We start from the raw sequence: 26,368 nt of genomic DNA on the forward strand, positions 1-26,368 counted from the left end.
AAGCTTTGGGCAGCTTGCATCCTTATCAGTCTTTTTAGAAACATATACAATGCTTTTATGCTTTCCTCATTTTGCTCTGATAAGTTGAATATTGTAAAATAACACATTGACCAAAAGTGCAAACGATAGTGCTGCAGATCGGAATAATGTAGTCTTACCTGGAAAAACCTTTCCCACAGACGGAGCACACATAGGGCTTAATAATGCCACCATCATGAGAGCGAACATGGTAGGTCATCCGGTCCTTCCTTTTGAACCGTTGATGGCAGATGGGGCACTCGAAGGGCTTTTCATCCGAATGGGAGAGCTTGTGGCGATTCAGGTGGTAAACATCACGGAAGGCCTTGCCACACATCTCACACCCGTGGTTCTTCTTGACAGGTTTGGCAGGTTTCTTTGGGACAGTCTGATGGTGCATGTTGCCCATTATAGACGATGTCATGATGCTTGCGCCTGACGAGACAGATGTAGTCGCTGTGGAAAGGATCCCTGCTGCTGTAGAGATGTAGGAAGGATTCCCGTTGTTGTCTCGCGTCATCGTGGAGATCATTGGGACCATGGTAGGGGCCGTCTGAGCAGTCTTCTTTGGCCGTGACACCATTTTGATACCTGTGTGGCTGGACTCATGGCGTCGTAGGTGGTAGCTGTCGCGGAAGGCTTTGTTACAGTACCCACAAACAAACGGAGTTTTGCCTTTGTGCTCCTTCTTTATCCCATGCAGTGGCCGTACACCCCCTCCACTGGCCACATTGTCTTTAAGGAGATCTGCAGCATTGGTTTGGACTTTGTGTTCTATTTGGATGGGCAGGATAGGCTTTTGGTCGATTGGTTCAGTCCCTGTATTAAGAAGAGGCAATAGGCTGTTCTGGGCCACCTGGTGCTGGTGGTGGAGGGCTTCATTGGCCTGCTGTTGGAAAAAAACAGAGAACAATATATATTTTAGAGGCCAAAATGCTCAATAGTAGTTACAGTAAATGTTAGGTGACCAGTCTTTTTTAAGTGTTATCAAATACTGCAATCAAGGCCAAATATTAGAATAAGCAATCGGATAGATAGAGAGATAAAATGCAGTGCAATTGAGTTCTACTTGCTAAAAATGGTTTCACGTTGCCCAAGTAGCAATGTTTTACAGTTCAATGAATCTACAATGGTACCTCAATTTACGTGTAATTTGAGATATGAGCTGTCTCTCTGTCTTTTGTTTTGCATTAGGTTGTGAGCATTATTCAAGTTATTAATTGGTAATTGCAGGGTTTCCCCTATTTGTATCTAATCGTGGCGCGGCGCCATGGCTATACATTAACAAATTAATGTAATATCGTATGCCTAGGTAAACCATGATCATCAAAATTATAACACAAAGACTTGACATACCTCACTTTTTTTTTTTTTATAATGTCCTGCCCAGCTTCTCGGGCAAATCATATAGCAGATGTAGATGCCCATATCGGCTGTTCAGATTTACTTTACAAAAGAGAAGTGTAGGATACTTCTCTTGTTGCCTTACTTGTATTTTGACTTTATTAAATGTATTTATATTATCATTTGGTGCAGCCGGGCCGGAGCAGGAGGGGATAGAAAGAGAGAAAAAGGAAGACAGAGGAGGGAATTGTGGGGACAAGAGCGGGATTAGACAGAGAGACAAAAACAACAACAGCAAACACAACAACAACAACAACAACAACAGAGCAACATCAGCAAATACGACATGTACAAATATGATGGTAAAAGTAATAGCAAATAAGCAGTTAGCGAAAATAAAAATAAAAATACAGAAATGACAATGAGCATTATTACACTAAAAATGGAGCAATATGAATACCAATAGAAATAGTGCTATTGATAATAAACAATACCAGTACTTTACCTTTATTATCAACAATACAATTGTTCAAATGCAACAATACATATACGTAATGATAACTTGAGATACGAAAGAATGCAGAAAAATGGAGGGGAAGAAAGAGAAGCAACCTACATTAACCTTGTAGATTGTTATAGTAACAATAGGTTAAGCTTTGTCAGTGTGCCATGTGTTATACCCAGTTTACCCTAGGGCAACAACGTTAATATATGTTTGATGAAACGTGATTATGTGCATGAGTGTATGTGTGCATATGTACTTGTATATGTACAGTATGTGTATGTGTGCTTGTACAGTGAATGTATATGTACAGTATGTGTATATGTGTGTACAGCGAATGTATATGTACAGTATGTGTATACAGTATGTGTGTTTGAACAGTGAATGTATATGTACAGTATGTGTAAATGTGTGTTTGTACAGTGAATGTATATGTACAGTATATGTATGTGTGTGTTTGTACAGTGAATGTATGTGTAGTATGTGTATGTGTGTGTTTGTACAGTGAGTGTATATGTACAGTATGTGTATATGTATGTTTTTGACATACCTCACTTTGAGTTTGTATCACATATTAGTTTCACATTTGAAGTTGAATTGCTGCCATGAATTACCGTTTGCATATAATTTTTTTCAATCCAAAGAGGTTCATTGGGTCTTCAAAAAATTATGAAATTTGTTATTCTTAAAGCCAGATCTGTGTGTTTACTTCCATACCTAACAATTTCGGCTGCAATTGTTGTTGAGGAAGGCAACAGTTGCAGCCGAAACCGTCAGGTACAGAAGTAAACACAGAGGTCTGGCTAAAAGAATAACACATTGCATTATTTTTCTTAGTTTCCCCTTTACATTCATTAGGAGCTATCCAATACATTGAAAACAGTCCAACTCTAGGAGGTGGATGGCAGCATCCAGCTATTCTACATCCTTTACACGCAAAATGTTAACGACACAGACAAAAAATAGTAAGAAGAATAGTTGACAGAATGTTGATTTTGGAAGTGGAATGGTCTTTAATGTAGCCAACACATGTAGCACAACACCAAATACAAAATAATTCAAATACTGGTTTAAAAAAAGGATCCAATTATGACCCTGCCGATTCACCCTTTGACTGAAGCAAGGCATTCTAAGCAGAAATCAGCATAGCTTGCTGCCAAAAAGGCTCTAAGGAGCAGGCCATTATTTTTGTGATCGAACAACAACACAATTGCAGGTCAGTAAAGAATGAAAGCACATACTTAAAAAAAAAAAATTGTAACAATATGGAATGTGGCACCGAAAGTCATTGGTTGGGATGGCTACAGTATTATCTGTACCATAATGGAACTAGTGCCGAGATAAGCGGTAGTAACCAGATTTAAAAACCAAGCAGCTATCATTATTAGTGTCTTAATTAGGACAAAATGTTTTTTAATGTACCCGCTTGGACATCGTTTAAGCACCAGAACAGCTTTAAAAGTTCTGACTTGGCACCAATATAATATGTACATATTATCCAACTCCACCCCAAATGTCACACTTAACTTTTATTTCAGTTTCTTTTAAAAACTTTGATCCTGATCCTGACTGGTTGACTAGTTTCCAAACTCTGATATTAATGTGAAGTGCACTTTATTTGCAATTTTGCCTATTATTCACAATCCCTATGTAAGACAAAAACACATGTAGTATTTTACAAATTAGAATACATAAAAAAAGAAACAAGTATGTAGGCCTTGGCCGTTAACAAATTTGGTTCGATGATATACGGTACTGACCTACAAATTATTGCCGATAAACTATATTACCATAATTTAACCACTGATGTAATAATAATAATAATAATGCATGTATATGTTTTCAAAGGCAATACGCTTGTATTTTAACATTGTATTCGAAATGTAAACTTTTAAATCTCCAAGTTGAATAAAACAAACAAAAAATAACAAAATATACTTTGTTAGCAACATTTTTCACTTAAATAAAATCCCCAACCAAAAGCAATAACATATTTTAAGAAGGGGGTTGGAGATTGTCAAATATAAACAACCAAAACAATACATAAAATGGCTAAAATGACACACTGGTGACTGTGGGAAAACTAGTGACCATCACGGATGATGCCAGTCACCCTCTGCATACCGTTATCAGTAGCCAGAGGAGCCTGTTCAGTGCTAGACTGCTTCATCCCACGTGTAGGACTAATAGGCTCAAAAACTCTTTTGTCCCACACGCCATCTGACTGTACAAACTCCTCTCTGGGGGAGAGAGGAGGTATTAGAATGATAGGGGATGCAAAACAATAACATATACCCCCATTATTTATTATTTACTTTTTAAATTATATCTCAACTCTGTACACTACTGCTGGAATTTTAATTTTCCTGAGGGAACTCTCCTGAAGGAATCAACAAAGTACTATCTATCTATCTAAATAAAGTATTGACAAAGCTGCACTTCAATATTGAACATGTAGTAGGGCTGGGCGATATGGATGAAAAAGTATATCTCGATATAGTTTTGCTTAAACTGGATATTCAATATATATCTTGATATATTTTTTGGTGAAAATATACATATAAATATATTCATTTTTGAGCGATATTCACTGAAATTGAAGTGAATGACAACTGTACTATAAACAGCCAGTGGCCATTTTATTAACCCAGCTAGCCAAGATGGGTATTTACAGCACAGAAAAAAACTGTTTAAGTAGTACAGAATTATATAACATAAAATAGAAACATATTATTTCAACATAAAATAAATAACATAGCTACGCAAATAATACACATGTATCAAACTCAGATAAAAAATACATTTGCAGGCAAACACTTTTTAATTCCCAGTCGACAATGTGATGGACTGTCACACATGTACGGTTCTGAGGTCCTACTAGAAGTGGTCCGCGCAAAGTAAGTGACTTTACTTAATTGTGCGGCTATGATCTTCTTCACTTCGTCATACATTTCGCTTGAATATTCTCTTTTCTCTTCTCCGACTCTCTTTGTCATTTGCTTGTGTGTTGTTGTTGTTGTGGGTCAGTGCAGTGGGGGGGAGACGACAAGCACCGCTTGGAAGGGGCAAGGGGACGGATTTAATAGCCAATGGAGTATTGCGGGGGAGAACAAGAACACAACAAATAAGAGGTGTTTGGTCATTTTAACGTGAAAAAAATTATATTGATATTACAAACCCCGTTTCCATATGAGTGGGAAAATTGTGTTGGATGTAAATATAAACGAAATACAATGATTTGCAAATCATTTTCAACCCATATTCAGTTGAATATGCTACAAAGACAACATATTTGATGTTCAAACTGATAAACTTTTTTTTTTGCAAATAATCATTAACTTTAGAATTTGATGCCAGCAACACGTGACAAAGAAGTTGGGAAAGGTGGCAATAAATACTGATAAAGTTGAGGAATGCTCATCAAACACTTATTTGGAACATCCCACAGGTGAACAGGCAAATTGGGAACAGGTGGGTGCCATGATTGGGTATAAAAGTAGATTCCATGAAATGCTCAGTCATTCACAAACAAGGATGTGGCGAGGGTTCTACCACTTTGTCAACAAATGCGTGAGCAAATTGTTGAACAGTTTAAGAAAAACCTTTCTCAGCCAGCTATTGCAATGAATTTAGGGATTTCACCATCTACGGTCCATAATATCATCAAAGGGTTCAGAGAATCTGGAGAAATCACTGCATATAAGCAGCTAAGCCCGTGACCTTCGATCCCTCAGGCTGTACTGCATCAACAAGCGACATCAGTGTGTAAAGGATATCACCACATGGGCTCAGGAACACTTCAGAAACCCACTGTCAGTAACTACAGTTGGTCGCTACATCTGTAAGTGCAAGTTAAAACTCTCCTATGCAAGGCGAAAACCGTTTATCAACAACACCCAGAAACGCCGTCGGCTTCGCTGGGCCTGAGCTCATCTAAGATGGACTGATACAAAGTGGAAAAGTGTTCTGTGGTCTGACGAGTCCACATTTCAAATTGTTTTTGGAAACTGTGGACGTCGTGTCCTCCGGACCAAAGAGGAAAAGAACCATCCGGATTGTTCTAGGCGCAAAGTTGAAAAGCCAGCATCTGTGATGGTATGGGGGTGTATTAGTGCCCAAGACATAGGTAACTTACACATCTGTGAAGGCGCCATTAATGCTGAAAGGTACATACAGGGGATAGGTTGATTGGCAACACTAAATTGGCCCTAGTGTGTGAATGTTGTCTGTCTATCTGTGTTGGCCCTGCGATGAGGTGGCGACTTGTCCAGGGTGTACCCCGCCTTCCGCCCGATTGTAGCTGAGATAGGCTCCAGCGCCCCCCGCGACCCTGAAGGGAATAAGCGGTAGAAAATGGATGGTACATACAGGTTTTGGAACAACATATGTTGCCATCCAAGCAACGTTACCATGGACGCCCCTGATTATTTCAGCAAGACAATGCCAAGCCACGTGTTACATCAACGTGGCTTCATAGTAAAAGAGTGCGGGTACTAGACTGGTCTGCCTGTAGTCCAGACCTGTCTCCCATTGAAAATGTGTGGCGCATTATGAAGCCTAAAATACCACAACGGAGACCCCCGGACTGTTGAACAACTTAAGCTGTACATCAAGCAAGAGTGGGAAAGATTTCCACCTGAGAAGCTTCAAAAATGTGTATCCTCAGTTCCCAAACGTTCACTGAGTGTTGTTAAAAGGAAAGGCCATGTAACACAGTGGTGAACATGCCCTTTCCCAACTACTTTGGTACGTGTTGCAGCCATGAAATTGTAAGTTAATTATTATTTGCAAAAAAATAAATAAAGTTTATGAGTTTGAACATCAAATATCTTGTCTTTGCAGTGCATTCAATTGAATATGGGTTGAAAAGGATTTGCAAATCATTGTATTCCGTTTATATTTACATCTAACACAATTTCCCAACTCATATGAAAACGTGTTTGTACGATATTTTCTTAATTTATATCTTGTTTAAAAATATATCGATATATATCTTACAAACTCGATATATCGCCCAGACCTAACATGTAGGCATAGGTAAAGTTGTACATCACTTAACTGACAATCAAGGTAGGACATTTTTAAACTAAAGTGCAGAGTAACAATATAAACACTACGGTATAAGCAGATGTAATAAGAGGTCATATGAAAACAAAACTTAAGTCTGGCAGATTCGGAGTGAGGAACACCAACCATACTTGCCAACCTTGAGACCTCCGAATTCGGGAGATTGGGGGGGTTTGAGGTGGGCGGGGCCAGGGGGCGGGGTATATTTATAGCTGGAATTCAGTGAAATTCAAGTATTTCTTATATATATATATATATACATATACACACATACATATATATACAGTATATATATATAAAATAAATACTTGACTTTCAGTGATTTATAATATATATATCTATATATATATATACACATATATATATATATATATATATACACATATATATATATACATATATATATATATATAAAATAAATACTTTACTTTCAGTGATTTAATATATATATATATATATATATATATATATATATATATATATATATATATATATATATATATATATATATATATAAAATCTCCTGAGGATTGAGGAAAACCCTCATGAAACAGGCCTGTAGAGATGAAATAGTCTTGTGATTTTTTTTTCCCACACATATATATATATATATATATATATATAAATAAAATAAATACTTGAATTTCACTTTTCATTTATTTACACATAACACTCTATTCATTGTTGTATTTGAAAGTGCAATGCTTTGCAGCCAGTAGCACAGCCTTTGAAGGAGCGTAGGTATGAGCAGTGTAATATTCTGGGTTGGAGTCAATAACCAGGCGAGGTGATGAAGTTACGTCTCTTTACTTCATACTTAAGAACCGACTCCCACACTTGCCGTCAGGGTGCGCAATACAATGTAAACCGTTGGCCAACCAAAAAGTAACCACAGAACACTATACACAACATTCACCAGGAGATGGCAACAAACGACTTAGATCACTCTATTACAGCTGGCATCTGTAAAATTTAATTTGCAGGAAAGGAGTGAGTTTAGGGTTGAATTGTCCATCCTCGTTCTACTCTGACACTCGTCGTCGCCATGACAGTCTCTTCTTTGCTCCTTCTTGTTGTGTGTGCAGTTGTGCACTCTCCAAAAGCCGTAGACGTTATAACGTGACTGGGCCGGCACGCTATTTATATGGAGGAAAAGCGGACGTCACGACAGGCTGTCCTTACTCAGGTCCGCACGGACCTGGAGGGGGCGTGCCTTAAGTCCGGCTGGAAATCGGGAGAAATTCGGGAGAATGGTTGTTCAGGGAGATTTTCGGGAGAGGCACTGAAATTCGGGAGTCTCCCGGAAAATTCGGGAGGGTTGGCAAGTATGACACCATCATGACATGACAACATGACAACTGTCTGTCAAACGTTTGCAGCACTTTTAAAATGGCTAGTTTTCGAAAGTATTAAATGGCAGCATATCTTTGGCAATGTATTCAACCACACCTTCTGTGAGTGCACACCAGTTTGCACGGTATTGTTTGCGCTCACTTTGCACACTAAACGCAGAGTGAGTGTGGACTGGCAGGTGGTTGTGTTTCAAGTGGGCGTGCAGGTTTGTTGTATTCGCGCACATTCGGCTAACTGGGCTAAAACTAAAATATCCCCACACTGGTGCGATGGCATTTGGATTTGTGATCATTCTGTCCGTTTTCGCCATTACATGTGTTGCGGGGGCTAAATTGTTTCACTGTGTGATGCTTGTGGTCCAGCGGTGCCGCCTCGCCGCACAGAGTCAAAGACACTTAATGAAGAACAAGAGAATTCACACCCTTCTTTTCATTCTGCTATGGCACAAATGCATGCAGCTGCTGAAACCAATGAAAAGCGTGCATGCTCTTGAAGCACGCACATGGCGATTTATCCACACTGGAAAATTTACAGACTTAATTTAATTTCCATTTAATTGGCTTATCGAATATCGGCCCAGGCCTACAAGTACGATGTGGCTAACACTGTAGCTAACGGAAACACTCGATCTAGCGATATTATTATAAGTGCTAACATTAATGACAAACTTTTAGCAGCATCGTGATCACAGAGCGCTAACTAGCTTATGGAGCTACAGTTTCAGTTTATTATCATCATCATCATCATCATCATCAGACTCAAGGTCCATACAAAAAAAATATACAACACTCAATACACAAAAACAGATCACTCATCAATGAACAGTGCTAAACAAGACAATCATCTGACTCTGACTCTCACCTTACAGAACAGCTCACTTGCACGACACCATCTCATGCAATCATTGTAAGCAACCAGCAGCTTATGAATGCTCGCTTTCTCAAATTTACACCACAAATGGGGCAGTATAGAGCGGGGTACAATATGCCCTAAAGAGATAGATCTTCACTTGGTCTGGGCACATGTTAAAATTCCTTCTCAGCAAGTTTGCCTGAGCATATAGGACTCGGCACTCTCTATTAAGATCATCATCAGTTAATTCATCTGTGATGAAATGGGCGAAGTATTTTGTTTTACTACAGAAAATCTACATTTGTCCTGTTATATACAAATTTGGAAATGTGTGGTTTCTATCCTCTTTAGTGCGGCATAGCATAACCATAGTCTTCCTGGAATTAAACAATATATCATGGGTGAGCCCATACTCAGAATGTATATTGAGCACTTGTTGCAATCTAGCACTGCTGGGAGAAAAAAATTACCAAATCGTCAGCATACATGAGATGGTTTAAAAGACTGTTTCCAATTACACAGCCTGTAGATGAGAAAGATCTATGTAGATGCTAAAAATGGGTTACGGTAAATGGGTTCTACTTGTATAGCGCTTTTCTATAGCGCTTTGACACTATTTCCACATTCACATACACATTCACACACTGATGGCGAGAGCTGCCATGCAAGGCCCTAACCACGACCCATCAGGAGAAAGGGTGAAGTGTCTTGTTCAAGGACACAACGAGGTTGGTAGTAGGTGGGGATTGAACCAGGAACCCTCAGGTTGCAGGCACGGTCACTCTCCCAACCGCGCCACACCGTCCCCCAAAAAAGGGCTGGAGAAAGTAGCCCCCCGGCTGACGCCATTACTAACACAAAAGCAGTCGGAAACGCCGTTTCCCCCTCTAACCTGCATGATCTGGTTAGCATACCAATATGCAAGTATTCTTATGATGTTACTAAACACACCCCTGTGACTCATCTTAAAAAACAACATTTTGTGATTGACTTGATGAAAAGCCTTCGAGGCATTTATCAAGCCGATTAGTACTGAGGATTTTTGTCTTCTATAGAGATCAACGGCCTCTTTTAGAGCATAGACACGTACGTCCGTACCATGCTTAGAGTTAAATACAAATTGGTTATGTGTGATGGATACTAATTCACATAGATGGTCAAATAGGATCTGTTCTAGAATTTTGGAAACCACACTGGCTAGTGCAGGGGTCGGCAACCCGCGGCTCCGGAGCCGCATGCGGCTCTTTGACCACTCTGATGCGGCTCAGCTGCATACTTGTCGACCCTCCCGATTTTCCTAAGAGATTTACGGATCTCAGTGCCTCTCCTAGAGATCTCCCGGGGCAAATATTCTCCGATTTTCACCCCAACAACTAAATTAAGGGTGTGCCCTAATAGCACTGCATTTATTGTCCTCTATAGCCTGTACAAACAGCGTGCTAGCCCAGCCACATGTTGTATGTAGCTTTTACTTTCACACGTAAGTGACAGCAAGGCATACTTGGTCAACAGCCACACAGCTTACACCCCCGCTTCCACCAAACCCCGCCCCCCACCGAACCCCCCCCCCCCCCCCGTGCGTCGGTTGAGGGGGGCGGGGTTTGGTGGTAGCGGGGGTGTATAATGTAGACCGGAAGAGCTAGGGCTGCATGGGATTCTGGGTATTTGTTGTGTTGTGTTTATGTTGTGTTACAGTGCGGAGGTTCTCCAGAAATGTGTTTGTCATTCTTTTTTGGTGTGGGTTCACAGTGTGGCGCATATTTGTAACGTAACAGTGTTAAAGTTGTTTTATTCGGCCACCGTCAGTGTAAGCTGTGTGGCTGTTGACCAAGTATGCCTTGCTGTCACTTACGTGTGCAAACTGAAGCTGCATTCACCATGAGGCCGAGTAGGTACGCTGTTTGAGCAAGCTGTAGAGGGCGCTAAAAGTACTGCCATCACCCCCTGAAATTCGGGAGTCTCCCGGAAAAATTGGGAGGGTTGGCAAGTATGACTCCAATAAGCGCCATTCATTTAAAACTTGCGGGCCGCACTAACATTACATTTTCATATTAATGTGCGGGCCGGGGCATGTGTCTGAGACCCCTGGTAAAAACATAGTACAAAGCAAAAAAAGCTTTGTATGTGTTATTTCATTTTAAATTTTCAAAAGATTTTCGTGGCTCCCATTGTTTTCTTTAATTTGTGAAACTTGTCAAAATGGCTCTTTGAGTGGTAAAGGTTGCCGACCCCTGGGCTAGTGCAATAGGCCTATAGTTGTCCATGCTCCCAATCTTGCCTGGTTTATCCTTGATGACAGGGACAAGAGTAAAGGAACAACATAAAATCTGGCAGCAGCCCGTGGGTCATAAGACAAGTAAAACAGATGGCCAGGAGAGTAGAAACCCTCGGGCTACCAAGGTTTAGGTGTTCTGCAGTGGTTTGGTCTGAGCCACATGCCTTGTCATTATCGAGTTGTGTTATTGCCTGATAGACTTAATTTGTTGTAATCATAACTGCATCACTATTGTCAATATTACAGAGTCGACTTTGTTGGGATCACTTTTAACACTAATAACTCAAGATAATGTTGCTTCCACATATTATCAGTTCCAGAAACACCCTCTGAAGCGCAGGGAAATTATCCCATGCACCTATTAAGAGACTTCGCCTCTTTCCAGAAACCTTGAACATTATTACTGAAGATTTTTTCTGCCTTAGAATCAGCTCCAAGGACCTGCTTATTTTTCCGTACATAACGAATAGCGTATTTCTACTTAGCATTGGTTATTTTTTTAAGATCCAAGACAGGCCCTTGCCTAGGCCGACCAACCCTAACCCAGGTTTTATACGCCTCCTTGGCCTCGGCATGATTTGCAGCAACATACCTATTCTATCCTGGCTTAATATTGTTTGCCTTATGACGGCGTGGCGAAGTTGGTAGAGTGGCTGTGCCAGCAATCGGAGTGTTGCTGGTTACTGGGGTTCAATTCCCACCTTCTACCTTCCTAGTCACGTCCGTTGTGTCCTTGGGCAAGACACTTCACCCTTTGCCTCTGATGGCTGCTGGTTAGCGCCTTGCATGGCAGCTCCCGCCATCAGTGTGTGAATGTGTGTGTGAATGGGTAAATGTGGAAATACTGTCAAAGCGCTTTGAGTACCTTGAAGGTAGAAAAGCGCTATACAAGTATAACCCATTTATCATTTATGAGAGTATGTATAGTAAGGTCTACTGGCCTCCAATACAGCTGCCACAATACAATCATACATACCACACAAGTCTTCACGGTGAAAAGACTTCATTACAGTTTACATCTGAACACATGATGGCACATCTTGGTAAGTGTACATCAGCCAAAAGGACATCAGTTCCCCCATAATATGTAATAATGTCCTCATTTGAGTTCATGCCACTCTAGTTTAGCCTTAAAGGCTCCGGTGTTCTCATGGGTCATCTCAGGCAGACGATCCACATCAAGAGATGACATAATGATGACACAATAATTTACTGTTTTGGTTTGAACCCTGCTAAAACTGCACAATCTCTGCAGAAAGCTTTTGTTGTCGTCCAGCACACACGTCTGCCGCTAAAAACTATTTCTTAATGCTGAAAAGACAAAACTATTGTTTTCAAACACTAAGAAAGGTTCCTCAAACTATCCCTTTAGTGTCCACTCTTGAGGGAAATGTCTTAGAGGTGGTTCACACGTATAAATACCACAGTATTTTGCTGGATGACTCCCTGACTTTCAAGCCCCATATAGACAATCTTGTGAAAAAACCTTAACTCAAATTGGGCTTTTTCTTTCAAAATAGATTGTTTTTCTTTTGAGGCAACTATTACCGTAACTGCAACTATTTTAGACTATGGAGACCTGTTGTACATGAATGCCTCTGCTCAATGTCTACAAAGGATTTACACTGTATATCATGCTTCTCTGAGGTTCATAACTAACTGTAGGGCCTTGACCCATCATTGTGAGCTGTATTCTCGAGTGTGATGACCTTTGTCCTCCAGGAGGCTGGGTCATTGGTATACTTTTATTTATAAGGCAATGCTAGGTCTACTGCCCTGCTATATATGGAATGTATCACACTGAAGAGTATTGATTCTTATTGTTTGCGTTCAAATGATCGTTTGTTGCTCAGTGTTCCATTTGCCCCCACAGAACTGAGAAAATGGGCTTTCGTTTACGTTGCTCATTTACATGAAACATGTTGCAAAAAGACTGGAAATTAACTTCATTTATTTCAGTGAACGCTTTTAAGTTCAGATTGGGAGCACTTGAGATGACCTTTTTAAATTGTAACTTTTTTTTTAATGTGTGTGACATGTATTTTTGTGTAACTATCTTTTGCTGCCTCTTGGCCAGGACTCCCTTGAAAAATAGTTTTTTTTAATCTCAGTGGGACTTTCCTGGTTAAATAAATAAAAAAAGAATCATAAAAGGTACATGATCTGACAGTGACATATCATACATTATCTGCATTGATTGCGGGGTGGCATGAGCATCAACGGTGCTAATGCAATGGCCTAGCCACAATATAGAATTCCAGGCCTCACTTATTTTGGAATTTCCAGAAGCTTAAAGCAATTGCCTGGATTGTAGAGCTGGGCCGATATTACGATAACAATATATATCGCGATAGACAAAGACACAAAAACACAGTCGCTATCTTTTTTTTCAACCTGTGTGAGGAGTATACCATACAATACCAACAATTCCGATCAATCCTTCATCTAAACCAGAAGGTATTAACATCCCATCAGTCGGGATCCCAGTGAGAGCAGACGTTGTACGATAAATGTTTTTTTTTATGTTCATAGTTTGTATTTCTTGTTTAGCACTTAGCAATACTGCTATATGATGCCTTGTGTTTCGCTAAAGCTGAATCTGTTTAGCACACAGCTTCTAAAACTTGTAGCTCATCTAAGCCTGGGCCGATAAATTTTGCTTGACAATATATTGACCTACAAATTATTGGCGATAAACGATATTGCTATTATTTCATGAGACCAAATTAAGCATTGATGTAATGATAATATATAATAATAATGCATGCGTATCCTTTTAAATGCAATAAACTTGTATTTCGTGTATATTTTAACATTGTAATTGGAATGAAAACATTTAACTCACCAAGTTAAATAAATCAAACAAATAATAAAATATACTTTGCTAGCAAAATTTTGCACTAGGACTCAAATCACAACCGAAAGCAATACAATATGTTAAGGGAGTTGGGGGCTCAAATATACACAACTAAAACAAATAAAATGGATAAATAAAGTATTGACAAACAAACCTGCACTTCAATACTGAACATGTAGGCATAGGTAAAGTTGTACATTTCTCAACTGACGATCAAGTTAGGACATTTTTAAACAAAAGTGCAAAGTAACAATATAAACACAACAGTATAAGCAGGTATATTAACAGGTTATATGCAAAAATACTTAAGTCTGGCAGATTCGGAGTGAGGAACACCGACATGACATGACAACATGACAAATGTCTGTCAAACGTTTGCAGCGTCTTTTGAAATGCTAGTTTTATAACAGTATTAAATGGTAGCATGTCTTTGGTCATGTATTTAAACACACTTTCCATGAGTGCACACTATTTTGCACTGTCTCTCAAGTGGGCGCGCAGGTTTGTTTTATTCGCGCACATTCTGCAAACTGACTCATTGGTCTTGATAGGCACAGTTTGTTCCAAAGGTTTAAACTGAAATTTTCCAACACTGGTGCGGTGGCATTTGGTTTTGTGATCATTTTGTCCATGTTAGCTGCTACATGCTAACTAGTTGCACTGTGTGATGCTTCCGGGCCAGTGGCCTCGCCACAAAAAGAGTCAATAGGCCGTTTTCCACCAAAAGTTCGGCTCCTGGATCAATAGGTTCCTGTAGAAGTGTGTGGTTTGTGTTTCCACTGCATTTCACAGTTCAGGGTAGTTTATACAAATCAGGCTGCTGACGTATGGAGGAGTGGTTTAGTATATTTCTATACGGATACCATGTAAATAAACAGAAAATATTAGGTCACAGTTCTTTTACTAAAAAGTAAATAATTGAAATACAAAGCAATCATTTACAAAACAATATGATTTATACAATAAAGTGTACCAATCTTTTTATATAAAGTCAGGCTTTTGTCAGCAATGTCCAACAGCTAGCAAGTCGTCCTCTCGGTAAATTGATGAATTCATGAGTCAGGCGATTCCTTTTGGTCCATTTCAGCTGTAAATAATAATATTTAAACAATAAATGTCAGGGTTTACCTCACGCCTACAACATGAATACATTGGCTTTAGCTTGTTAGCATTAGCATTCTGTTCACTCGGTTGAGGTTAACAACTACACAAATGGAGTATCATGGACTACTTTTACAATATGTAATAAAGTAAATAGTTAATATTTTATGTTATTTACCTTCGTTCCCTTTTTATCACATTTATCCAACGAAGTCAGAGTAGTAAGCAGCTGAGATCTCCGCTTTGAGCCCGGCTTCATACTTCTCCAAAAATACGTTTAAAAGATTCTGGCCACTTCTCATAGCTTCGCGTAACGAAATTAAGTTTGTAAAAAAATAATAAAAAAAACAATAAACTGCATATAGTTTAAAAGACTATGGCTGAGTAAAACACTGTAAGATAGTTCCACTGGTCAGCGTTCTTTAGCACAAAGATGCCCCACTAAAGTTCATACATTTCGAAAGTTGCTTTCTTTCTTCTTTCTCTTTGTTGTCAAGTTAGTAGTAATAGAAATACACAAGAAATAAGAAATAAACAAGTTGCCGTATATATTCTAATGGTGGTTGTGTGTTTGAAAGAGAAGTTTCAGGAACGCCCCCAACCGTGTTCAACCAAAAAGTAGCTTGAGCTGTTTGTGTTAGTTCATCAGGCTAGCAGCAGCAGTTTGTCAGCTCTGACAGCAGCTCTTTTGAATCTTTCAGTGGTTTGGGTTACCTCTGCTTAATAAATAAATTGAATGTGCTTTTATGGCTGTATGTTCTTGTCAACAAACATGGTGTTGTTTTGATGGCAAGATTGTCACTTCAATCATTGATTTGTTGATCAATATTCCCTCTGTTTTAATTGTTTCGCATGTTCGAAATAAACTGAAATTAAGTAACTAACTAACTAACCCTCGTAGTTACTGGCGCGATGCAGTCAAGTTTTAAGGTGGTGAAAAAAAAGTTGTCTTTTAAAAGTTACTTAACTAAGACTTTGTTTATTCAGTGTTTAAGACGTGATTGATTGAAACTTTTATTAGTAGATTGCACAGTACAGTACATATTCCATACAATTGACCACTAAATGGTAACACCTGAATAAGTTTTTCAACTTGTTTAAGTCGGGTCCACATTAATCAATTCACGTGTGTGAGCTACTGGAGCTCCGCTCCCATCTGTGCATGCAGGAGGAGGAGCGGGACATGGCTCTGCAGCGCACACAGAGTGACACATACGTGTCAATCACTTGTCCATTTGGTTATGGTTTAAGTTTATTTCAAACATGGTATACAGATAGGCAAACATTTTACTCTAGCTTGATCAACTTCGGATGGATTTATTTTGCGAGCAAAATGCGGTTAAAATCTGTATTCGCATGTGTGCTACTTTTTCCCCCCCAAAACTCACACGCCCCATTTTTAGTCGCAAATGCGACTAAAATTCTCGCACTGTACAGAGCTGCACTGGTTATTCAGCCATAAAACCCTCAGGTGACCTTGAGCACTTTGCACGTTTTGTTTAAGATACTGGTATATCGCCATTCGGACTAAAAATACTGGGATATCAGCTTTGGTTCCATATCGCCCAGCCTTACTGCACACTAGAGGTGGGAATCTTTGGCCAACTCACAATTCGATTACAATTCAGGGGCTACGATTCGATTGAAAATCGATTATTGATGCATGTTTAATTTATATACTCTATATTGCTGCAGTTTTACATTTCTTTTCGTTTCACTAAAAAAAGCTTGTATCCCTTGCAACTGTAATAAAACCAATTAATATGGAATAAGAAACATTAAAATTAATTCTCACATTTATCAAATTAATGAAAATGTTTGCAAAACTGGACCACAAGTGCCTGATAATAAAGGCTGCAGTGAGGTGGCTTACTGCAGTCAGCAAAATTTTAGAACTGTCTGCATTACTTTAATTTTCACTAAATGAATCGCTTATCGACATTAACTAATCGATTCTATAATCGCCCATGTTCGAATTGCGATGCATCTAAAAATCGATTATTTCCCCCACCTCTACTGCAGACAGAAGCTACTTGATGTGAAAAGATGACGCCAGCGAAGCTAAACGTCAATTTGTGAGGTATTTACATTATTAAAAGCTAAAATGTGAGTTAGGGTTGGGCCGATAAATCGATAATACATATTGCGATAGACACAATCTGTATCAATATAAAATGTGATCGGTAATATATTCAATATATATATATTTTTTGGGTTGGAAGAAACCAGGAATTATGAAGCAAGATTCTTTTCATTAAGTCACTCGCGCTTTGGAACCCCAGCAAACAAGAAACAGGGAGTGTCACTGAACAATGGACACGCTAACAGCCAATCAGTCAACAAAATTTACTGAGAAATGGGAGAGACACGCTGTTTCGCTGTGGATTAGCTACATCATCATGGAGTGGGAAGGGAAACTGTAATATCTTGATTAGGGCTGCAACAACTAATCGATTAAATCGATTATAAAAATAATTGGCGATTAATTTAGTCATCGATTTGTTGGATCTATGCTTTGCGCTTGCGCAGAGGCTACGTTTTTTTGGGTTTTTTTTACCTTTATTTATAAACTGCAACATTTACAAACCGCTGCGAAACAATAATCAAAATAATAGGGGTGTAACGGTACGTGTATTTGTATCGAACCGTTTCGGTACAGGGGTTTCGTTTCGGTGCGGAAGTGTACCGAACGAGTTTCCACACGGACATATTAAGTAGCATACTGCATGTTGTGTAAACAATACTCAAAATGCCGGATATTTGAGGCATTTATGAAACTCCGCCCTGACAGCTCCGCAAAAGAGGACATGTCCGGTGAAAAGAGGACGTATGGTCAGTCTATCCTAGCCCGTTAGCTGCTAGCAAAAGAGGACTAGCAGCGATCGGTTTCACCGGACGTGAAACCAATCGCTGCTAGCATGGGCTAGGATAGATTGACCATACGTCCACTTTTCACCGGACATGTACTCTTTTGCGGGGCTGTCAGGCGGTGTTTCTTAAATGCCTCAAATGTCCGGCATTTTGAGTTAAGGTTGCGTGTATTTTCAATGTACTTTCAGGGTTAAGAAGGTTAAAAACACAACAAATTGTGCATGCAGCAGCATTTGTGAGGGAGGGGGAGAGACAGAGAGAGCGAGAGAGTTGTGATAAACGCGCATGCGTCGCCAGGCTCTGCTTTTTATCAATACATTTATCAGATTTAATTTTTTATTATCTATAGCAGGGGTGTCAAAAGTGTGCATTTTTGTAACATTTTCCTTGTTTTATTTGGCAAGTTGAAAGAACATGGCGCCAGTATGCTGTTTTTTTTCAATAAAATACTGGAAAGGATAGAAATGTAGTTTGCCTCTTTTATCCGATTATTAATCGAAGTAATAATCGACGGATTAATCGATTATCAAATTAATCGTTAGTTGCAGCCCGAATCTTGATATATCAACTCAATAACAAACTTGTCTTTAGCTGTATTGGTTTTAATGCAGCGGGTGAGGCACCATTCTGACACTTCTAATGTACTGGTTTAATGAGCAGCTTCCAAAACGACTCTATCGTGATTAACAGTTTATACACTACTGCAATCTAGTGTCTCGAATCTGCAACTACCTTAAAATCTACTTTAAATATTTTATTACCTTGTTCGCGCTCATCCTAACTGGCTACCAGACACCCTCTCCATTGGTAAATAGCACCTTTGGTGAGTTGAAAATTGTTTTACTGTATTTATTGGCAGGCTTAAATAAGTCATAAAAAGGATCAATAATAATCGATATCAATCAATTAAAAAAACGCATATTGTGATATAGTTTTCAGTCATTTCGCCCAGCCCTAGTGTGAGTTAACTTTTCTGAGAAACTGCATTTTCAAAACTGATAGAAAAAATGTCCACTGTAGAGGACACTGCTTCTCTGAAAGTAAAAGTTGAGAGACGCAGTGGATGTTCTCGCACAATTATTTGCACCTAAAAATACATGTTTTTAGTTATAAATATGATTAGAAAAGTTGAGCATTAGGTTTGTGTTGAATTACAATAAGTGTGTTTATCCTAAATGTTCTTGCCACTTCATTTTACACACTACAGCATTTTTAAGATTTTTTTGTTGTTGGACATATACCACAACAATGTCATACCGTGGACTTAATACTGTGATAATATCATACCATGAACTTTTGATATCGTTTCATCCCTAGTATAAATGTACAAAGTACCACACTCAAAGCAGTTCTCTCAGTCAACAGGCCAAGGCAAGAAAACGACGTTGTCAACCAGCGGCAAGAAAGGTGAAATGCTTGACCTTTCCCTTTGAGGTTCAATCATCCATCCAAAAAGGCCAGCCAAGAAAGAAGTTGCAAGAGAGAAGGGCTGGGGCTAGGAAAGAAAAATGAACCACACAATGTCCTCCTTATGTCATCTGGCCTATTGTGAAAAACACAAATCTGAGCAGTGATGCACTAGGGCCACAGCAGGGGTGCTTTGTATGCTCATCTTCATTGATTTGGCTCATCTATTCATGAGGCAGGGGCATTGTTTATCCACACACCACTCAGCAAAACTACCCGCCAGTTCGCCCTGATACGCAAGGGAACACAGGGATACACGGAGACCGCCACCAAGCCCACCCAGCGACCAGTTTGTCCAAGCACCTGCTCACACTTGCCACCTTCCAGGATTAGACGTCATGATGCCAATGCTAACCTACCCACTGACACACCCGGGGTGGTGGCTGTGTTTGGGTTGTGTGTGTGGGCTGCCAAACAGTGCAGACGGTCGGCCTCTGTGCAGAGGTGCAGGGCCTGTAAAAGCTGCGGTGCCTCCACGCAGCTCTGACCATTTTGACACAAATGTGCTCTGACAACTGAGGCTGCTACCTCATAAATAACATCAAAATGGAGGGAGTGTCTTGATGGCTCCGCAGGCCACTGTAGACTTGAACAGCGCTCACGGTCTGAGTCAGATTATGCGCCGTCTTGCCTCCATCTTTTGTGTCACACTATACAGCTGCTTGGCATAATCCCATTTTGACCAAAACAAAGACCATGTAAAAACTGATGCAAGAGGGGAGGCGGGACTCAAGCTGCAGAAAACACAACTTCATGTAAGATCGGATTCAGTACAAAGTCTTTTGGTTTCTTTAAAGCTCTAATAGTGTTAAAAATATAAAAATTTAAACAGCATATATCATATATATTGTGATGTAGTCAAGAACAGTTTCCTAATCACCAGACAAAACAGCCTTAAGATCATATATACATGCTACACAAGGAACAAGCAGGCTAATCACAGACATTTGCAAATAAAGCAGACAAGGTAATTATTAACATTAAAAATGTGTAATTATTTTAAGATTTAGATCAGTGTTTTCACTTTGCGATTACTGAATATATTACCTACGGACATCAACAGCTCCGTTTGTGAAGCAAAGACCCAAATGAACAGTATAGTGATACACTTGGAAGGGGTATTGATGATGTCATCGTCTAATTTGCATAATTGACCAAGAGGCATTTGCATTTTTTTTAAAGGCTAAAAAAACTTGATATATTTAAAGACAAATCTTTGTGGTATCAGTTATTAATAACATTTCAGCTTTTTTCCCATTACATTATGTTATTTTAATTGTCCATTTTGGCTGGGTTTTTTTTGTTATTTCAACAATGTGTCGCAAAAAAACAGCATGCTGTTGTAATTAATATAATATTATATGTATGGTTATAAGGGTACTATTTTATCTACAGCCAATGAGTGAACTGCATTTCTGCTGCCTTTTGACTGGCTTCTGAGCCTTGTGAGAACTTGTGTTTTTTTACAATGACCCTAAATCCCAAGGTTTACTACGGGTGTCAGAGCTGTAGTCATTAATATTCTGTATAAACAGTCTAATTCCTGTGTGTTACACAAAAAGGGGCTGCTGACAAAAGAGGCTGTATGCTTCTCTTTCTGTTAAATAGAAGCAACACCGAGTGGAATACTGGACTTGCACTTTTCAACGTACTATCATGATTTTTAAACAAGTTCTGTTGAAAAAGATAATGTGAGCTTTGGGTTAGGACACCAAACATACAAAGTTATACCAAAAACTTTGTACAGTTGAGTTTTTGTCTGTTTTATTATTATTCATTGCAGCTGATGTTTCATTTTTAGGCAATGCTGGTTCAAAAACCGGTAAGTAAGCATTTTTGAGAAAGTAGAGTTAAAGTGTATCTTATAGCAAACTTTACAAAGTATTTAGAAAAGACACTTCACAAATGTTACAATAATGAAGGCTTTCAGCGATCACAACGCACACATATACAAAAGGCAGACAAAGTGACAGTATGAGGTACATGAGACAAACGTGGCCTCTGGCAAGACGCCAGATATTTAAAACAAACTGCACTGTCCATCTGTCATTGTTCCAATAGCAACGTGCTCAAAGAGGAAAGTGAGAACATCAAATGCCACAAAGAAGGTGTGGAAAAACAGAATACATAGTTGGGCTGCACAAAGAAAATTAAAAAAAATTACAATCTCAAGTCACACGAACAAGCTATCTAATTTTTACATGTTTTTACTTAATGAGCTGCATCACAAACACTGCAATTTTACACAAGGACTTTTGGTCATTAGTAGAGGTGAAAAAAATTATCCATTATCTGATGCATCACAATTAGAACGTGGACATTCATTAGTCGATGGACAAAATGTCCAAATATTGATTATTAACATACGTTAAAAGAAGTAATACAGACGGTTCTAAAATGCGGAATTAATACTAACGTTCTCAAAACGTTAGTTCGAGGTTTGGTTCGCAATGGGAGAACCTTTAGCTAACATTCTTTTAACATCATGTGTTAGTCCGCACTAACACACAGAATAGGGAGGAGGCGAGGACAGGCTATGCTAGCCGCGGCGCAAAATTAGCTTAAATGTGAAGTATTAAAACAAGAACAAATGCATTGCACATCTTAAACGTCTAAGCGAGTTGCAGCGGAGTAACCATCTAAGAAGAAGAAATTAGCAGTAGATAAGTCAGGAGAAGTAATAATATCTACACAGTGCGGCCACCGGCCAGCAACACTTTCAGCCATAGATATGAATGAGTAGATAGACGAGACTTCACACATCTTTAAGTGCAAGGTTTACGGCGACTGGGGGCAAAGTATCTGAACATTCTGTGGTTTTGGAAGGCAAGAAAATTAAATCAAAGATGCCTGCTCGCCAAATAGAAACGTTTAGTATATATTTTTTCTACTTAGCAGTCTACTATAGTTCTAACGTATCTAGTCTTCCATACATACGTACATACAAAACCCAAAATCAGTGAAGTTGGCATGTGTAAATCGTAAATAAAAACAGAATACAATGATTTGCAAATCCTTTTCAACTTATATTCAATTAAATACACTGCTAAGACAATATATTTAATGTTCAAACTGAGAAACTGTTTTTTTTTGCAAATAATCATTAAGTTAGAATTTAATGGCAGCAACACATTGCAAAAAAACGTGGCACAGGGGCATTTTTACCACTGTGTTACATGGCCTTTCCTTTTAACAACACTCAGTAAACGTTTGGGAACTGAGGAGACCAATTTTTGAAGCTTTTCAGGTGGAATTCTTTCCCATTCTTGCTTGATGAACAGCTTAAGTTGTTCAACAGTCCGGGGTCTCCGTTGTCGTATTTGACCCTTCATAATGCTCCACACATTTTCAATGGGAGAAAGATCTGGACTACAGGCAAGTCAGTCTAGTACCCGCATTCTTTTACTACGAAGCCACGCTGTTGTAACACATTCAGAATGTGGCCTGGCATTGTCTTGCTGAAATAAGCAGGGGCGTTTATGAAAAAGACGTTACTTGGATGGCAACATATGTTGCTCCAAAACCTGTATGTACCTTTCAGCATTAATGGTGCCTTCACAGATGTGTAAGTTACCCATGCCTTGGGCACTAATACACCCCCATACCATCACAGATGCTGGCTTTTGAACTTTGCGCTTATAACCGTCCAGATGGTTCTTTTCCTCTTTGGTCCGGAAGACACGATGTCCAGTTTCCAAAAACAATTTGAAATGTGGACTCGTCAAGACCACTTTTCCACTTTGCATCAGTCCATCTAAGATGAGCTCGAGCCCAGCGTAGCCAGCGGCGTTTCTGGGTGTTGTTGATAAATGACTTTCGCTTTGCACAGTAGAGTTTTAACTTGCACTTACAGATGTAGCAACGAACTGTAGTTACTGACAGTGATTTTCTGAAGTGTTCCTGAGCCCATGTGGTGATATCCTTTACACACTGATGTCGGTTTTTGATGCAGTACCGCCTGAGGGATTGAAGGTCACAGGCATTGCCGCTTACGTGCAGTGATTTCTCCAGATTCTCTGAGCCTTTTGATGGTATTACCGACCGTAGATGGTGAAATCCCTAAATTCCTTGCAATAGCTCATTGAGAAATGAAAATGAAATGAAAATGAAAAACTTGATGTCCCGATCAACGAAGCCTTGCGTGTTATCACTGGATGCCTGCGCCCCACCCCTGTGGAGCTACTGCCCATCTTAGCAGGCATCCAACCCGCTGAGCTTCGTCGCCAAGGTGCTGTAGCAACTCTGGCGGGCCGGGCAAACATGGATGAGAACCACCTGCTCCATGAAAGGCTCACACTCTCCTCAGAGCCAACGCCCCGCCTCCCCTCCAGAGACCCACTGGTACCAGCCGCCCTGAAGCTCCTGCAGCAATGCAGTGACAACAACATCAGGGCGGCTCACTGGGCGAATCACAAATGGAGCACGGACCTGGAGCATACCATCTCCTCCAGACTCCGTGACTTCATACCTGACACCGGCTCAATACCAGGCCTCTCACTACCACGAGTGGCCTGGGTGAGGCTTAACCGCCTCCGAACTGGTGTCGGTCGTTTTCGCTCAAACATGTTCCAGTGGGGCTTAGCACCTAACGCGACGTGTGAGTGTGGCGCGGAGGAGCAGACTGCCGACCACGTGATCCTGCGTTGCCCGATTTATCGTGCTCCTAATGGTTTGCGTGGCCTGGCGGACCTGGATGACTGCTCGGTGACCTGGCTCACTTCTGTGTGTCCTGACATATGAACGGGAGGGCCCCCCGGGCCTGGGGTGGTAAAAGGCATAGACCCTCGGCCTCAGGTCCGGGTGCCGGAAAACAGCTGCCCATACGATGAAGATTGAGAAATGTTGTTCTTAAACTGTTCAACAATTTGCTCATGCATTTGTTCACAAAGTGGTGACCCTCGCCCCATCCTTGTTTGTGAATGACTGAGCATTTCATGGAAGCTGCTTTTATACCCAATCATGGCACCCACCTGTTCCCAATTAGCCCGTTCACTCATGGGATGTTCTAAGTGTTTGATGAGCATTCCTCAACTTTCTCAGTCTTTTTTGTCACATGTGCCAGCTTTTTTGAAACATGTTGCAGGCATCAAATTCCAAATGAGTTAATATTTTCAAAAAATAACAGTTTACCAGTTTGAACGTTAGGTATCTTGTCTTTGCAGTGTATTCAATTGAATATAGGTTGAAAAGGATTTGCAAATCATTGTATTCTGTTTTTTTTACTATTTACACAACATGCCAACTTCACTGATTTTGTATCTACATATACATACATATATACTGTATATATACACATATACATACATATATATATATATATATATACTAAGGCCTAAGCTAACGATTATTTTTCTATCGATTAATCTATAGATTATTTTTTCGATTAATCTATAGATTATTTTTCCTTTTACCAAATTTTTTTTTTTTATTTATAATGAAAATGAAAAAATAAATGTAGGCCAGTTTTTTCAAAAGGCATGGCTTTTATTTACAAAAAAAAAAGTATGGCCACTCAGTCAACATTGACAACAACATGACAAAATATTCTGTAACAATGTAAACATTTAAAACTTTTAACATTTAACAAAATTAAAAGTAGCTTATTTGCTTTTTAATGTGCAAATATAAAAGTAAACATCCAGTGCAAATCTTAATATTCTGCAATAGTATAAGCATTTCAAAAGTAAAAGTATTGCTTATTTTGCTTTAAAATGTGCAAAAATAAAGATAAACACCCCAATAAGTTTTTCAACTTGTTTAAGTCGGGGTCCACGTTAATCAAGAGCTGGACGAAGTGGCTGGGGAGAGGGAAGTCTGGGCTTCCATGCTTAGGCTGCTGCCCCCGCGACCCGACCTAGATAAGCGGAAGAAGATGGATGGATGGAAGTTGTTGCTCAGATTAAATAAAATGACAAAACTTTTCTTCTACATATAAAAAGTGCAACATTAAACAGTTTCAAGTCAACTCAGCCTCAGATTAACTTTTCTTTTCCCCCCCAGCCTGGCTAACTTGGCAGTAAGAGGTGGGAGCTGTTTGCTCGTCTATCTTTGTTGAATAGATGTTCACTTGGGGGTGGTGACGCTTCAAAAGGGTTAGCATGTTTGACGTGTTGGCAGAAGCATGCCTTACCGCTGCTGAACAATGTCGGCAAACCTCCGTCCTCCGCACCGCGCAGCCATAGTGTTCCCAAACGGGAGATCTTAACGAGGCAGGAGGGTCTTCCAGCTCTGGCTTTTATTTGTTGTAGTAGCCAGGTCGCTGCTAGCATGCCGTGTGTTGTGCCTCCGTGTGCATTGTTTACACAACGTGCGCTACGCTACTTAATATGTCCGTGTGGAAACTCGTTCGGTACACCTCCGGACCAAACCGAAGCCCCCGTACCGAAACGGTTCGATGCTTTTCACGTACCGTTACACCCCTAATGAACAGGCACGCCAAACGCGCCTCTCGGAGCGAAACGGTGCTTTAGTTTATGAATTTGCAACACAGATACAAATAACACATTCATGTTTTTGTGTAATGATGACAACGTATACTCACACGGACGATTGACTAGTTGATGGTGATGGCAAGAACGCTGTCGGGTGTTTTCTTTTCAAATGTTCATTCATAGCCGTTGTGCTGCTATGATAGGCCATTTCCGCTCGACACAGTGTGCAT

General features: G+C 39.8%; 1 protein-coding gene across 1 annotated transcript in view; it reads right to left on the minus strand.

Annotated features, from left to right (window-relative positions):
- Positions 1 to 26,368, minus strand: part of LOC133650611 (vascular endothelial zinc finger 1-like) — a 58,010-nt gene that overhangs the window by 12,868 nt on the left and 18,774 nt on the right. The window contains exon 2 of the mRNA XM_062048066.1: positions 159 to 907. Coding sequence (XP_061904050.1) covers positions 159 to 907 — 749 coding nt within the window. The remainder of the gene's footprint in view (positions 1 to 158; positions 908 to 26,368) is intronic.

This window comes from Entelurus aequoreus, linkage group LG05 (assembly GCF_033978785.1).
Source record: "Entelurus aequoreus isolate RoL-2023_Sb linkage group LG05, RoL_Eaeq_v1.1, whole genome shotgun sequence".
NCBI lineage: Eukaryota > Metazoa > Chordata > Actinopteri > Syngnathiformes > Syngnathidae > Entelurus > Entelurus aequoreus.